The sequence below is a fragment of the Neodiprion virginianus genome, chromosome 2, assembly GCF_021901495.1.
Source record: "Neodiprion virginianus isolate iyNeoVirg1 chromosome 2, iyNeoVirg1.1, whole genome shotgun sequence".
In the NCBI taxonomy this organism is placed as follows: Eukaryota; Metazoa; Arthropoda; class Insecta; order Hymenoptera; family Diprionidae; genus Neodiprion; species Neodiprion virginianus.
The window spans coordinates 39392823-39409952 of NC_060878.1; the positions used below are offsets into that span (position 1 = coordinate 39392823).

At 45.1% G+C, this 17130-nt stretch overlaps 1 protein-coding gene across 3 annotated transcripts in view; it reads right to left on the minus strand.

Annotated features, from left to right (window-relative positions):
• The window catches only part of LOC124298114 (unconventional myosin-XV), a 70569-nt gene that overhangs the window by 34904 nt on the left and 18535 nt on the right, over positions 1–17130 (minus strand). Inside the window, exons 4-26 of one of the 3 annotated variants that reach the window (XM_046749733.1) lie at positions 16697–16785; positions 16398–16461; positions 16193–16302; positions 15758–16042; positions 15501–15678; positions 14887–15165; positions 14478–14807; positions 14105–14392; positions 13874–14031; positions 13063–13784; positions 12523–12991; positions 11941–12143; positions 11585–11856; positions 11319–11498; positions 10691–11144; positions 9860–10617; positions 8638–8790; positions 7101–7582; positions 6743–7027; positions 6446–6657; positions 6170–6368; positions 5080–6094; positions 4208–4450 (exon numbers count right to left, since the gene is read on the minus strand). In XM_046749733.1, the coding sequence (XP_046605689.1) occupies positions 4208–4450; positions 5080–6094; positions 6170–6368; positions 6446–6657; positions 6743–7027; positions 7101–7582; positions 8638–8790; positions 9860–10617; positions 10691–11144; positions 11319–11498; positions 11585–11856; positions 11941–12143; positions 12523–12991; positions 13063–13784; positions 13874–14031; positions 14105–14392; positions 14478–14807; positions 14887–15165; positions 15501–15678; positions 15758–16042; positions 16193–16302; positions 16398–16461; positions 16697–16785 (7428 nt within the window). Of the gene's footprint in view, positions 1–4207; positions 4451–5079; positions 6095–6169; positions 6369–6445; positions 6658–6742; positions 7028–7100; positions 7583–8637; positions 8791–9859; positions 10618–10690; positions 11148–11318; positions 11499–11584; positions 11857–11940; positions 12144–12522; positions 12992–13062; positions 13785–13873; positions 14032–14104; positions 14393–14477; positions 14808–14886; positions 15166–15500; positions 15679–15757; positions 16043–16192; positions 16303–16397; positions 16462–16696; positions 16786–17130 lie in introns of all 3 variants that reach the window. The other 2 variants (XM_046749732.1, XM_046749735.1) reach the window with 2 other exon arrangements.

A 17130-nucleotide genomic window follows, 5' to 3' on the forward strand; every position in this document is an offset into this window, starting at 1 on the left:
GCATGGAAATATCGCGCAGAACTTGGATATTCGCAATTCCAATATCAGTCCAATGATTGATGATGGCGTCATTCTCTTCTCCGGGTGGTTGCTCTCTCAGCAAATTGTACGTCCTCTCCATCTGCTCCGCAAGTCCCATATACGCTTCGACTGCCATGACGTTGATATAAGCTGAACTTTGTATAACTTTATTGACTTGCACGTATCGTGTAAGACTGACTAGTCTGCATCGGATGCGTTGAGCTTATATGTATATAGGCCGATAGATCGCAAGAATTTGGGAACGATGCGCACTGCGTTCTGCGCATATCGGAGGGTAAAATGACGTCAGAGATGCGGCGCGCACTGCGTTCTGCGCATCTCGGAGGGAAAAATGACGTCAGAGACGACTGGGTCCGCCCTTTATCCGACCCGCCATTCCTAAATTTTTGGGTTTTATGAGTCGTTAAGCAGCGTGGGGCCATGTGTTGGGAAAAATCGGTCAACGAAAAAGCGAGTGGCGAACAGTGTTTGGTATCAGAAAAATCTTATCTTGCCCGCTCTTCATCACCCTCCCGACTCTGCAGAGAAGATGAAATTCATGTAAAAAATGACGTCAGAGGCGACGGGGTCCACAGTCCCCCTCCCACCATCCCTAAATTTTTGCGGTTTATCTGCCAGTTTGAAGTCACCCAGTTCCGCAGCTGCATCTTGCCTTAAAGCGTGTTGGAACAGGTTTTCACCCCCTCCCCCTCTCCACGAACCCACCGCCGCCTAATGTAGTTTTTGAGTTTTATGAGTCTTTAAGCAGCGTGGGCCATGTGGTGTGAAAAATCGGTCAACGAAAAGCAGGTAGCGAACAGTGTTTGGTGTAAGAAAAATCTTATCTTGCCCGCTCTTCACCGGATGGTATGTGTACACACAGTTTTGGGGTTTTACGACTCTTGATAGCGAGCAAGTCCGAGCCTGCACATCCCCCGCCATTCTCTATGATATGTATGTTCGGTTTCAAATGAGCTACTATAACAAAGAAGCCGAGCCTTTGCTATCGAGGCGTGAATTTATAAACCAAGCTCCCCTTATCGTCATCGATTGCTCCAAGCTGAACGAAACATTAAAAACTGGACCTGTGGACATTCGATTGGAATTTGACTGTAGCACTACGTTTCCACCACACACTTCTGCCTACTGCGTGATCTGGCATGATCGCATTGTTGAATATAATCCGATCAGTGGTACTGTTAAAAATTGGTACAAGTTAATTTTGGAATAACAATATGTTTAATTAATATGGATATTGAAAATAATATGTATAATTTTACTCGTTAAAATTTAGAATAAGATAATTGAGAATACAATAAGAAAACTAAATGTAATTGATTTCAATAAAAAAATTGTTAAAAGCATTGAAAACGTCATTTTAAACCTTCCTACAGGGGTCATTTCCTGGAATTTTTTCAATAGATCTGGCGGGTATTTACCCTATCTGATTTATGTGCGGCTTTCCGGCGTCAAACAAGTCTCGACAGGAATTATTTTTTTGTGTGTAAGTGTGTGTGTGTGTGTGTGTGTCAAATCCTATGAAAATAGCCGCCAAAAATGACCGCGGGGGGGGGGGGGGGGGGGGGGCTGGGAGAGCGTGCGCCGTGAGTCGGGGGGGGGGGGGGCTAGGGGGGAGCTAGGGGGGAGCTAGGGGGGAGCGCCGCCATCTTTGGATTAGAACCGGCATATATACACTACTTGTATTCAGGATTCAGAACCTTGAATATTTTCAGACAAATGTTCGAGACGACAGTGGACAAGATTTTATCCTGCGGTCCATGAACCGAGGGATCAGGACCACTTGAATAATCACGCTCGCGTCCCACGATCAAGAAAATTAGTGCTGATCTGCAAAAAAATCCTCGCCAATTAACCACGCGGTTAAATTTTAATCGGTAATTAGACGTCGTTAATGAAACTTTAGTTGAAGGAGCTCATTTGGATTAGATACGAGTCATTATACGCCCCCGTATAGCGAAAGGGTTCGTTCCCCGTGGCATCTGGTGCGTGCAACCAGCCTCGCGATGTTCACACGAAGGTAAAATAACGCAATTCGATATCGAAGTTGGGAATCGGCTGCATGAGTCTCCTCCCGCTGAAAGAGCTACAGAGTCTGTTCGTTTTCCCCGATCTTGATTTGAGAGAAAAACTTTTTTGCTTTACTTCGTCTTCTTCTTCTTCTTCTTTTTTTTTTTTTTTTTTTTTTTTTTGCCACCACGTCCGTCGGAGAAACCGGGAGTCAGCTCGAGACTGTCACGTGATAGGAGAGATTAGATTTCTAGTTATGGACAGGCGGCACATCGGGTTCTCGAGGCAGCTGTTCACGATGGTTGGGGTCAGACTGCGCATTTCCTCTCGCAACGCTCGCTGATCACGCAGGAAACTCGTACCTAGCCAAACCTCGGAAACATACACGCGTCCAGCGCGTGTATCTGCACCCCGGGTGAGGAATTCCAGCTTGACCTTACGGCCAGATAACTTTTCATTAACCGGGTATGGGCTGCCTTTCCAGCCTGCAGGCTTGGCTCCACGCTTCTATCCACACGCCGTCCGGAGACGCGCCTTAGATGCCAATCGGATTGGCATAATATACGCGGCCATACCGCGTATTTACACACGCTTCACGTACCGCCGACCGGCGTGTGGGTGCGTTTTTTATATCTCGATCCGATATCAGCTTCACGAACTGTCAATCGGCGATTTCTGAGCCGGAAGGCCGCTCGCATACATGAATTGAATTCCAGACCGGTGATCGCTCCGAGCCGATTCCATGTCGTCGTTACTAATTGAGGGATTCGCGAGGAAAATTATACTTCTTGGTTGATAGTTTTGGAACTAAAGCCGCTACTTCAAAGTAATTTATCCTCTGAATTTCTCAAATCTATATTTCTGAAGGAAAAGTATTAGTGGGAAAAAAATTGGAAGAATTTCAACGAAGAATTTTAACCGAAGTCAAATATTGCACATCAATTGAAAAAGCGTTATTCGAGCTGTGCAACATTTTTAGAGAAACGAATATTCACATCTGCACACTTCTAATTAGTGATTTAACAACATTGTTCAGGCGGATTTCTAGTCTTTTATATAGGTGCAGTCGGTTGACAATTATTTCGCCATGAAGCGTACGTAGGATAGTAAAATACAGTACTATAAGCGTGAATTGCGCAAAGTGTCAGAGCTCGACGAAGAGCAGCGCTCGTTTGTACTTACAAGGTGCACTGGTAGCTGCTGTATGAAATTTGAATTGGAATCTCGAAATGCCGGTGTGCACAGCGACGCAGTTGGATACGGGATAAGTACGGTGTCTTGAGTTATTCCGAGTGTCGCAACTCAACCCAGTTGGTATAACTTATATATAATCATATCGTGTATGTTATGTTCACGTGTGTGGTTTGTTCGATTCGTTCAAAGCGTTTTGAAATGAATAATGCCTTTGTGAGTGAAAGAGTTGAATGTACGAATGAGATCTATTATTACGAAAGAAATAATATTCGACACTCAATTCAGAAACTAATACAGATTCGGTTACCCATAAGTGTTACATAATTGCAGAGAGTCTACTAGGGAATAAATTTATCACAGAGAACAGCAATTATTTCAATTTTTAGTACATTCAATTTCTGACAAAAGAGACGAAGAACAGAATACGTTTGTCGAAAAATAAAGAAAAAAATAAAAACGAAAGTTCACGTACGTTTGAACGAACCGTGCGCAATTAATTCAATTAAAGAGATCTCTCGAAACGGTCATGTACTTTTCACGTCTGGAGAGCAAATTAGTTCCTCGATCTCGCATGTTATTACTTTGAATTAGGTAACGTTTTACAACTTTTGAACTTTGCATGACGTAATATTGCCTGAAGCACATGTGCTAAAGCAAGGATCGGATCATAAGCGAGTGCTTCAATAGGTCTCACGAATTTTTCAGGTTACATGTACAACGAACTCGTGTGTTCGAAGCCTCTTTGAAGTGATCAAACAAAAAGAAGAAAAGGCATCACGTATTGGTCGTTCAGTTTGTACCACTTTTGACGGGACTCGAATCTTAAGAAAAGATAATCCGCACCATATAATGGCCTTGGTCCCAAGTTTCGAGTAACTGCACCACATTTTTTGCTTCAGAACAGTTTTTTTTCTACTCCATCGCCTCGCGTAACGCTGCAAATTATCATTGATGGCCGACTTACCGATCGGATGTACTTGCTGATCATTTCTCCGAGCTGCGGAGCTCTGTTGGTGTGCAGAGGAAGCCTCACGCCGGAAGAGAGCTGCAGACTGCAGACCCCGGATCTGGTCGGTCCGACGCCGACGATATCCTCGAGGAGCAGAGTCTCTAGAATGACCAGGTCACCACTCGTCGTTCTCTTTATCAGCCGAACGCCATGATGCGACACGGCAACGTGCTGGGCTTCCGGATGCTGTGGTCCGATCTGGAATAAAACGAACATGAGATGTTTAACGAGAGTTTCTTTTTTCCATTTCATTTTCTTCGGGCCATTTCAACAATCCAGCATTCAACGCTGCACTCGCTCTTGCGCAACAAGTTTTTATCGTGTCCACCTTCGGACATATACGTATAATAAATATGTACATATATATATATATATATATAACCACTACATTACATAAAATAGTGTAATTACGATGCTTTGTCCAACACGCGAGGTACCTCGTCTACCTACGTCGGATTACGCAAGTACGGATTTTCCCCCGCATTTTACATGGTGGGAAACGAGACGTGGGATGAACAATTCAGTCGCGTTACCTCACATTGACGACTTTAATGCGTCTCGAATTGAAGGTGATGAGATTGTTCAATGAAAAAACTATGATGGCTTCGTCAAACCCAGTAGATATTCTTTTGAATAGGACATGGAGGAAACAGGTGTTTGTTCGTACAATTTCTGATGGAATTCATTGACGAAGTGGTAAATTCTGTATATTTTGGAGAGCATTGATTTCCGATGGAGAATGATAAAAATAAGTCCGTCGAATTTAATAAACACGTTTGATGAGCAAAAGCTAGTAAGCTTATAAAAGTTCAAGATTAAAGACTTACCGAAACTGGAAAGATCCTCGCGAAATAGATCGGCCACTGCTTGGCCATGTCGACGACGTTCTTTTTTATCGTAATCTTGTGCTGAGTGCTCTGAAGGTTTTCCAAATTGATTCCGTAATTGTCAAGCATTTTGAGCATGTTCTGCCTATCCTCCTTGTTTATCCTGATGCTGGAGGTGGCGAGTACATCGTACGCAACCTGACAAAAGACGAGATGAAGAGCTAAAGGACTGGTCAAATTCTCGTTAGGAGCAAAGACCTCCTTCTTGACTCTGAGGGTCCATGTAACGCGGTTGTAGGTGAAATGGGCAGTGGATGCTTGAGGGTACAGCTTCGTGTCAACGACCTCCTGGGCCTTCTCGATCTCCGGCTTCTCAACCGGCGGCAGAACGGGCTTCAGGAACTCTGGCCACTCCTCAATTTCGATCCTCTCCATCTTATCGGTGTGATGAGTCGAGGCAACGCTGGATCTCCGCTCGGCCTCGCGGTCTAGCCTTTTGAATCCCTGACGCTGGGCGGCGAATGAATCCCGAGTGTTAGGGACCACTCCAAAGTCCCTCGAGGACGGCATTCCGAAGCTGTCCCTAGACTTTGGCGAGACGTCTCTCATCATCCCGAATGAGTCCCTCTTCGCGTTTGTCGTGTCAAATATATCCCTACCCGAGGAGTACGCATCCCTGCCGTAAGGCGTTTTCGACGACACCGCGTCGAATAAGTCGGAGGTTACGTCCTTCCTCGAGTCGAAATCGGCGCTCCGGTTGTCCCGCGTCGAGCTGGCCATGTCCGTGCTGTCCTTGCCGTAGAAGCTTTTACCGTTTTCGTACTGCGTTCTGTACTCTTGCGACTCCCTGAGGTGCTGCTGCGACGCGAACAGGTCTCGACTCTGGCTGAACATGTCCCGCTGGTTCTTTGGCGAGTGGTCGAACATGTCCGACTCCGGAGAACCCCGGAAGACCTCGCGACTCTTTGGCTCCACTGGAGCCGGTGGTGATCTGGGCTGAGGCACTCCGGATTGACTGAAATCAGCGATAACAGCATCGTCATGTGGGCAACGCATCACCTGATGTTCCACTCGTGCCAAAGATATTCACCTGTGACTGTACATGCTACCCCCTCGAGGACTGGGTGGCTGCGGGGGTGTAACCGGAGGCGGGGGTGGCGCCGGCCTCTCCATTCGCTCAATCTGACTGCGGACCACTTGGGCCTGCGTCATCATGTCCGTCGTTCCCTTCGACGTTACGCTCTGGGTGTCGTCTCCAGTCGTTGACGCGTAGTCGTCCCACCTTCCACCTGTGGTAGTTCATAATTCGTAAAAATTCAGGAATGTCGAGTGATGTTCATTGTTCATGGGGAACAAGATTTATTACCCAGCTGCTGTTCCAGCAGTAGTTTCCTGTTGTCTTCCAGTCTCTTGACCTTGCCATCCTCTCTGGGTAACGCTGGCTTCTCAGTCGTCTTGGTTGACCTGACGCTATGGTTTGCCGTCACCTTTTCTAGCCGCTGTCTCATCTCCGAACTGAGTTTGAGCTTGCCAATGCTACCAGGAGACGGGCGTTGAGCTCCGATTTCGAATCCAGATCTGTAGAGAAAAAAATAGACATGACGTCTGCTTCTAGTCATCTGCTGAAATAGTTATACTTGTTGAAACACAAACGAATACTTACTTGGACTTCTTCTTCTTTCTCTCCCCGTCGTCCTTGTGTCCATCTTCATGCCTAGATGGGCTCGTAGTTGCGTTTCGATTGTTGGAACTGCGCTCCTCACTTCCGTTGACGTTTTCAATCTCGAACTCTTCCCATTCGACACCACCCTCGGCAGAGTTCTCGCCCTCGACCTGGTACTCCTGGTACTGAGGTGTGATTTTCCTCTGTTGATGTTGTTGCCGCATTTTGAACTCTATGAAGCTATCTTGAATCTGAGCCTCAGTAGCGTCACTCGGTGGGGGCCACCTGAAAAAAATTACACGGTCAAGAAGAAGAAGTTGAAGAATACCGATCAGAAGGAAAGCCCGCAGATATTCACCTCCACTTTCCAATCCTGACTGTCTTCGCTCTTCCATATGGATCGAGGAACGGCCTGGATTCCGATGGGTCATTGAGTTCCAGCGGTGGCGGCATCGGCGGGGGTGGAGGAACGCCCTTGCTGTTGCTCGAACTGGAAATGTTGCTCTCGACGCTGCTCTTCCGGTTCTTAAGCTCGCTCAGAACGTTAGTGAAATTGGTCTGAACGTTTCCTTTGTTTACGTTGGTCCGCCGCAGCTCGGAAGACGAGGATACTTTCCTCTCGTTCGACTTCCGTTCGACGCTGATCTTCCGCACCCCGTAATCATTGCTGACCTTACGGGTCTCTTGGCTTCCGCTTCCTTTTCGAGGAGGGCTCTGAGACCGGTGAACCTGCGCCTTGACAACCACCGTTTCCTGCCGAACTACCGGCGTCGACTGCGCAGGCATTGTACGCTTTTCTGTCGACCAAAGCTCGCCGTCGTTTGGCTCGCGGAAGGAGACCTGGCAGGTTGCGAGTATTGGGTTAATCACAAAGTTCATATTTGGGGAAATACTTGAAGAAGGGTCAGTGCGAATCACAACTTTACAAATGTCTGTGTGGGTATAAATTTACACGTGAACATAACGGATTTTAAGTTGCGTGCAAGGTACAGTGGACAGTTTCTTGTGCAGACGTGAATCGTTATTAAGAATCCAGACTACGAGTAAACCGGCTCAAAGTTAAAGGTCGATCACTCTGCTGATCGCAAAATCTTCAACAGATTTTCATTGGATTTCAAATACTTTTAACAATTATTTACATCGGCGATGACTAAGTGTTTGACCCATCGATTGAGGCCGGCTGCCTGGTAGTCTGTGAAACAACGATTTGCTGGACTATGCCAGGGTTATTATATTAATAGAGCAAGTTCCGTGCGTTAATAACACAGTGCAAGAAAGAGAATATACATGAGGAATAGATGTTTGATTATCATTGTCCTGCGTTTAAAGCCAGCTACAAACTGGTTCGTGTTTGCTAAGGACACGCAAGTTACTTGCGGGCAGCTTATTATTCATCACATTTTTCACAATCATCAATTCCACGGTGGTTTCAAGTGGGCGTAATACTGCAACTCGCGTCTCTTTCAAAAGTAATTATTTGGATAGTTGGTCAGAGAGCAATGGCTAGGGAGATAATAACTGGCAGTGGAATTATCTCGAGCGACTATAATCGTGGATATGAGACAGAGAACGTGGAGACTCTTGTAATAATCGAAGGTATCCGCTGCACTAACGAGTTTCGGAGTTGCTCAACGCATGTAAATTGGTAAATTAGCCATAGCTAGGCTAGAAGACGGTGTGTCTCAAAACTGGGTTGAATCGAGATTATCCAAAACCACCGGGGAACTGAGGCGCGAAACGGAGTATCCTTAATGAATTAAGAAGTTTGTAACAGGTGAGTTGATGAGCAACGAAGAGGACGCCATGCCGCTCTGGTTTGCTTGCCTCATTTGTACCCTAGTGCAGACTGATGAGTATAATTTATGCTAGGCATCTATAGTTGAACGAATAGATACCTTGGAATAGCGTCCGATAGAGTCATTGGGGCCCAGTTCGTTCATTTTGTTCGTTTCATTCATTTGAATCATTTCATTTTGATTGTTTGGGGCTGGGGGGGCTAGAGACATGCCCAAAGGGCCCGCAGAGTACGTCGGAGGAGAAGGCATGCCCTGGAAACACACACCGATACCATTCCCCGATTTCAGACCCAAAGAAATCTCAACCACAAGTGTAGATAGTTAAAAATTAAAAAAAAAAGGACACGCCTTTTTTCAATCCAGTTATTATTTCGTCACGTGCGACGAAGATTAAGTTTTTCAGCAAGTGAAATATAAGTCAGTAAATTAGTAACAGACTTTGCTATGATTATAAAATAGTGCATATAGGTATAAATACCAAGTTATTTTCATCGCATAAATTAGATCTGGCTGACACCCGATGATTCATCACTCACCAGGCTTCAACCGGTTACTAGCACGTATTCTCTTATAGTCCGTTTACTTTCATCATCTATCATCGTGCGCAGAATTAAAAGTTATTCGGTATTCAATGTCAGAATAATTCACACCATTACACTTAATTATATTTTGGCGCTATTAGTTACGCATTAGCAAGACTTTGTGTTATTGGCATTAGGTTCGTAAATCATGTTTTCCATTATACTGGTCATAGCTTTGAAAGCTAATTGTGCATTGGCAGAATTAAATAATTTCGTGCAGATCTTTTTACACGTGTAAAAGGAGTATTTCTAAAATACTGACGTAATTTAAGACTGACATCAGTCGTTCAAAGATGAGTAAGCTAATCATTCATTTCACGGCTATGAGGAATATTGGTTACAGCGTAAAGTGTTCTGAATTGATCGAAAGATTGTCGTCATTATGATGACAATCAGTAATCGATACTGATGATCTGGGTTACCACCCTGAGTTATGACTTCACCTGACGTCGTGCAGTTAAAATAAAATATAAGCTAATACAGAAATTGGATGGGATCCAACCACTCGTTGAAAAATCGTGTTATTTACAGTTCAAAAATTGTATCAGCGTGTAGAACGATTTAGGTATTTTACAAGTGATGCATTCAAGCTATTTCCAAATCCATGGTGTGTCAACCGTGTAAAACAAAAATCAAAACTCATAGAAAAGTGTGTTTAAAAAATATCGTATTATACGCATAAAGACTTTGTACAAAAGTATCGTATGAGATCTCTGAAGACTCGTTTTTTTCTGACTTACCGGCTGCTGAGCTGCATTCTGCGGGCTCTGTACCAAGAGCTGTTGGAGCGCTTGATTCTGGGCCAAGAGTTGCTGCTGAATTTGAATATTCTGCGCCATAGCGCTCTGCAAAAAAGCCCTTTGCAAATTCTGCTGGTATGCAGCAATGTCGTTGTTCTGGTTGGGCGGAGAGTTCGGGTACTGAGCGGGCAGGCTGAGGCCTTGCATGTTGTAAATGGGAATGGGCATGAAGCCAGAGTTCATTCCGGGATTTTGCTGATTCTGAACAGGCTGAGTCTGGCTGAACATCGGCATCATCATTGGAGGTGACATCATCCCCGCCGGAGACATCGGATTGAAGTTGAATGCAGCGTTCTGATTTGGAATGTCCATATTCCCGCCCCCCTTTATCCTTGTTGCAATTTCCTCTGGGATAACCGAAACGATTTCACTACCTACGAAACTCTCTTTAGTCGCCCAGCTCACGAAATCTCCTATAGTCTTCGGCGGTCCTCCTCTGTTCGCTAAGCCCTTGATACTCGCGGCCAGACTTCTAGCGTCCGAGAGCTCGTCCAAATTACCGTCAAGCACCGGCATGAACAGTTCATCCAGAAACTGATCTACGTCAGATGCTTGACTTGGAACCCGCACTCTCCTTACGTGGGAAGCCAAGGAAGGTGCCTCGCTGGTGTCGGACATTGCGGACGACTTCACTCCCCCGTATTCGCTCTTCTCGATGTAGGCTCTGCTCGATTGGCTTCCAGGAAAAGCGCGTTTCCCTGAAAATAGAGAAGCGGAGGCTTTTGTCATCGAATCGAATTGCGTCATGTTGCAATGGTCTCAGTATCTTACCTGGGTACTGCGACTTGATGAATCTCGTCTGTGACCTGATGTAGCTACTCTTGTCGTCCTCGGATCTTCCGGTTTGGCTAACCGACTGAATGTCCGGGTATTCGAAATCGATGGTCAGGTCTTCCTCTTCCAGGATATTGGGCTCTGTTGTTCGGCTGATGCGGCTGTATTTCCTCTCCTGCATGATCTCAGCCCTGCTCATATACTCAACGTTCGTCACCGCCGATGTTTCCCCGATTCTTTCCAGGCTGTGGTATCGCTCGTTCAACTTAGACGACGACAGTCCCAGGTTCGCAAGCTTGCTTGGTGGCGTCACGGCGTCCGGTTGCAGTAAATTATCCAAACTTCTACTCCGCTGCTTGTCCTTCTCAAAGTAACGATCATTCAGGGCTGATTTTCGGGAGAGACCCGATTCAGAAGTCTCTAGTATTCCTTCGTGAGACTGCTTTCTCGTCTGCTAAAATTTTTCAAGATTTGAAGAAAAAGGTTAATAGAAAATGTTAAAAAACTGTACAAGTGATTCATCATGCTCAGGAACTTGTCTTTTAGTTGTGAAATCGATTGCTTACAGAGCAAAATGACTGAAAAAAACTTTGTAGCTTGATAATGAACGTCAATTATTTCTTACAGGAGCTTTGGAAACTGGTGGTTGCGGAGGTGGGACAGCTGGCCGTCTCGGAGATTGGATTTCCGTTTCTACGACTGGCTTTTCAATGACTTTCGGAATTGGTTTTCTCTCCAGGGGCTGGAACGTTTTCAGCACAGGCGGTTCGAGCTCCTGTTCTAATTCCCTCATCACTTGAGCATGCTGAAAATGAATCAATCAAATGAAAAACCGTAACTGATGAATGTTGAACTGCAAATAGAGGCAATAAAGGATACACAAAAATTCACCTCTCGCTTCTTGATAGCTGGGAAGCTGTTCTTCCTCTGTTCCATGAAGATATTCTTAGCCGAAGGGAAAGCGGGAGTGAGTTCCATTTCCGAAATCAAATCCAGAACGTAGTCAAATCCACTGGTTTCAGTGACTATAGCGTCAGGCCCGTCTAACTGATTCCACAAAGTGATGGTCCAGCCTGTGTTATCAACACCATGATTCTGGACTGCGAGGTTAGCCAGCTCTTCACACGACGTCCAGGAGTCGACGGCACAAGTAGTAGTTTCACCTGAGAATTTAAAATCCATGATAAGTCTTGTCACAAAGCTGATTACCACATTTACTGCGAATATGATCACTTTGCGCAACCCACCATCGTAAAAGCCAACGCTTAGCGCCATGTTCACTCGGTTTCTGTTTGCTCGCCACTCCAGAACACAGGGTGGATAATTTCTGGCGACTTGATAGGTCGCTGATTGATTGTTGTTCGTCATTCTGAGCACGGTTCTTTCACCCTGAAGAAGTTTTCGCTGACAGTAGGCCTTGTAGCCGTCATAAGCGTGGTCCGAAACGTACCTGAAAAGTAATCTCATGCGTGAATAACATGCACTTGCGTAATGGAGAAGTGAGCAGAGAAGAAGCTTTGAATTTTATGTTAATCTATTTTAATTGCTTTTTTGTAACTCTGTTTCGTCGTTTAGAAAGCATGTCTGTGTCGGATGTGTTCGCTCCCACTTTACAAATACCGTAACAAAAGAGGTGAAGAGAGATTGATGGATGCGCAAACGTCGAGACACTCCACAGTCAAAAGAAGATTCATTTTTTAACCTCATTCCAAGAATACTGACATCGCAAAATTTCTTAAAGCGAGATGAAAAAACTGTTCGTTCTCGCATTTACAAGATTTTACTTTCATCCTCGGAACGTAGTGTTGAGAAATATATCATACGCTTACTTGAGAAGGTATTTGAAGAGTGTCGGACTCGGTTGGAAAGCTGATAAACAATTCGACAGCAAGAGCCAGCCCCTCTCCTTGTTAGCATCATTCTCATTTTTCCAGGTCTGATTAGCCAATTGACAGAGAATCTCGTCTCTCAGTTTCTCGTTGACTATCCCCTTGTTGACAATGTAGTCTCCCAGAGCCTGCTCACGCTTTCCACTGAGGTTGTTCTCGTTCATAAATCGCAAAAGCATTTTGAAAATCATCAGGGAGTCAGTGTAGTCTTGGTCCCGCGCCTTCGCTAAGAACGGCGTCTTGATCGGCTCCCGTTTCATTCCAAAAATATGACTCTTAAAGTAGATATTCGTGAACTTGGAGAACTGGTGCTGGTCAATGTCAGCCGGAAGACGATAGCTGTAAGGCTGCGGCACCACGGGACCAACTACCTTGAGCAAATTCCGTTCCGTGTGTGTCGGGTGCCAGTCTGCAAAAACAAAAAGAAATGAGCAAATACTGGGACTGAATGCGAATCTGAAATCGCGCTACAAAATTCACCGTCTAGTTTGCTATAGATGAAAGCAAGCTCTGCTGGAATCTCCAGATGATTAACACCAGCCACAGCTCTGGAGGCTCTTTCCTGTTCCTCGCGCTGTTGTTTGGCCTTGGCCCTTTCCCTGCTGGCCTTCTCGATCTCAGCCCTTTTCTGCATCTCGGCCTTGAGGACCCTGAACTTGGCTCTCTCTCTTCTGCCCCTGTGCAGCTTTTGCGCCATAATTACACCCTTCTTAAGAGCTTTGTAGTTTTTTCGTTCGCGGTACCCGCGATAGACCGCCTGGAGGAGAACGGTGCTTCGAGAAATGTTCAAGAATCTCCTGCGAGCGAGGAAGCCTCTGGTATACCGCTGGACGGTGATGGCAGCTCTTTCAAGGATCAGCGCTCTGTTGTACTCGAGAGTTCTCTCCAGTGACTCTCTCAAGAAAACTCTGGTCAGTCCCAGCTGATACTGAGTATGTGACTCCTGTGGAGCAGCCTTGTCGAGGATCATTCTGCACAGTTCCTTGTTCGGCGCACCGCGTGGTAGATTTGTGTGCACCAAGTATCGATAGCGGTCTACGAAGTGACTGAACAAAAGGCGCACTGGGTAGCCGGTTTTACGAATGCGAATCGTTTCCAGCATCCCCGTGTAACGTAGCTGTTCCAGTACGCAGGGCATGTCGAACTTCATCGGCGCCTTTTCTGTGTTCGGTTTTATACAGCGTACGAACCATGGATTGCACCTGAAACGCAATAAAAATAGTTTCGTTCATCCAGTATCGTTTCGTCGATTGTCTAACTGATCCTTTACTTGCGATTTTTTTTCACTTACTGTGACATCAGGTCTAAAAGCTGCTGCAAGCTGTCGTGGAATCTGGCCGAAACTGTCGGCGTTCGTGGCTTCATCGTGACGAATCTGCCGTTCGGCTTGTTCATGGTTTTGTTTGCTTCGTGAGTCGTTCTCACGTGTTGGAACATCTTGCTGACCATCTTGAAGTGAATAAGAAAGTTGACAAAGGGGGTTAAGATTCCGTTATAATTTTACAAACAATTATCAACTCACGAGTATTTTACTGCTGATGAGCAGCTCGACGACGTCAGGTCTCAGAGTGTCTCTATTTTTGTCAAGGAAACCCTCGACATTATACCAAACCTGACCTGCGTAATGTTTGATAGCGAATTCCGCCGAGTTCATTCTCGGCCTGGAGTAAAGCTCACTGAGGGCATGATTGTAGTGGCACTTTTCCAAAAAGGACAAATCACTCGCCTTTGGGAAGTTGCTTTCATCGTCCAGGAGGTGAAGTATCCCCACTGGTTTCTTGGCGATCAGATTTATCACTGGGAGGTTGTCCTAGAAGGTTGTTAAAATTGTGTTAACGTGAATTTGAAAGTCGCGATACACCTTAAACTCCCAAGTATTTTCGTTCCCAACTTACAGTATAGTTAATCATCGTCCAGTCGATTTTTTCCTTCGCGTACTCCTGCTGTTCAAGCTTAAATATGTGCTTGTTGAAATAGAAGTGTAAATTTTCATTCGCGTAGTTGATGCATAGCTGTTCGAAGCTGTTCTCTGTGAAATTCTCAAAACCGAATATGTCGAGAATTGATATCGCCGAGGTCTGCTTTGTTCCCTTATAAACGATGTGATTTACTCGAGCAACGAGCCACGCAAAGAGAGAACTGTACAGTGCTTTCGCAAACGCGTCCCGGGCGTCCAAGGCCTGGTCGATGTTTAGGGCAGTCACGACTCTCTCGTTTCTGGCTTCCTGTAATCGTAAAGAACATTTTTTCTGAATTCTGCCGCAACCTTCTCAATGCCCAATTGAAATTTCTCTCCAATCTTACGGTCGTCTTAGTGGTTAGCGCCCTGATGATACCGTCCGCGTTGACCTGGAGCAGGTGTGCGGCCCAGCGAATTTCAGCGTCGGATCCAACCTCGACACCCTCCTGTCCATGTCTCAGTTGCTTCCGGTGAAAGTAAACGTTACCCAAGTGCAAAACGCTACCAAGAATCCGGAATATAGTATCTTGTTCCTCAGACGTGAAACCCAATACTTGCATGGCCGATAGCAGGGCTTTGAAGTCCTGCGTATCATTCTTTCCATCGATTTCACAGCTACCTCCCTGGAGATTTGTTTATTTGAAAAAAATACCTAACTCCGGAGAGACAGGATGACCATGGAAATAATTTCGAAAAAAATAGATTTTTTTTTTTGTTTCTATCTGCTGATAATTTTTCGGCAACAAATTCACCGAATAAAAAACGTTGTCCACACCTATACATTCGTTTGTGTCTCCGATTATAGTGTCGCATATAAATAGATTCACACACAAATTGTCACCTCCGCAGTGAAGAATTGAATGGGCATCTTATTGCGTAGCTTATAAATATTAATGAAAACACATGCACAGGTATACGGCAACGTGAATATGGATATAATAAAGTGTTGTGGACTCACCTGGTTCAGGTAGAAGTATTTATCAGGCGTGAGCAGACCGTACTTGTCACGCAGTTGTTGATCCAGACCTGCCAGGAGCTCATAAAACACGTGGTAATTTCTCTCCTCCGACGCCTGCGTTACTATTCTGCTCTTTTCTAAGAGATACTGGGTCACTCTGCCGCCGACTATCACACCGCTAATACAGAAAAGGAACACTTATATTTCTCAGCAGGAAATTGCCAACGATCTCTGGGAAACGGATTGCTCGCACTCACTCTCTGAAATGAACCTCCAGATATTTTCCAAATCGACTGCTGTTGTCGTTTCTTGGAGTTTTCGCGTTACCAAAACTTTCCAGCAATGGTGCGGCCTCTAGAATTTGTTCTGTCACGAGATTGCTCGGTGCTCTGTTCACCGCGGCCAAATACTGCATCACTAATTTCGTCGATTCTGTTTTTCCTGATCCAGACTCACCGGATATGACGACAACTTGATTTGCGCTCGCGTTGTTCGCCGCCGAGACTTGACTGTACGCTGAAGAACCGATGGCGAATAGATGTCTGCAAAAAAGCTTCGTTTAAATCAATATACCGAAGGCAGCTTTCACTTTGACCATTTCTGGTATAAGCTTATCTCCTTCCTTCGTAGGCCTTCAGCACTCTCATCCAATAAATTCATGCTGAATATTCGTATAATGAAAATAGACTCACGGAGCCAAAGTTCCCAGGATTCGTCCTTCGTACAATTTGACTTGGTCAAGGCCGTAAATGTCGAACATTTTGTAGGGGTTCACCGCAACTAGGATGCTGCCTGTGTAGGTCTGTGAGAAACAGTAGAATAAAGATAAGAATATTCTCTTGATTCGAAGTAAATTTCGTAAATTATTCAGTCATTCAAATAAGTGGATGCACTCACATAAATCAGCTCCTTGTCGTAACGGATTTTCAAGTTCCATAGTAACGATGCTTCGTTCAAGTCTCTGTAACGTACGAAAATTAACAACGAGACACTAGTCGTAATCTAGGTCACGATTTCAAGGTGGGCAAATAAAAACGATTAGCATAATGAGTTGATTCGCGTGATCACAAGGTTAGATCGTCAGTCGGTATATCGATTGCAAGCGTGGGACGGCAATTAATTTTTTTTATCTAAACCAGTATTGGCCCGCCTGACTGCTGTTGACTTTGTCAAATCGTAAATATTGACAAACTTACGATAGTTGAATCATATCTTCAACTCCATTCTGGCCAAGGTCTTGCCGCGGTCTCACCCCATTCAAATTGGTCAGGGTGAAGACTTGAGGCTGGAAACAGAAAATAAACGAGAAATCAGGAATTGTAATAAATCATAATCTGACTCAATTTTCTCTCATCCTCAATGTGAAACGATGAATAAAACATCACAATACTCTGGCATAATGATCCCTATCAAATATCTTATTACATTTCTCATCATCACTTTGATGCAAATATCAGTCAAGGTCCTCGGCATCATCTTGGCTTTCGACCTGAAACTAACGTTACTCGATCTCTGCGGCTTAGTCTTTGTTCTGTAAATTCCCTGCCTGCGAGTGTAGCTACTGGAATCACTATCGTCGTCGAGTATGAGGTACTCCTCGAAGGAATGACAGCTGACATCGTCACCGTCC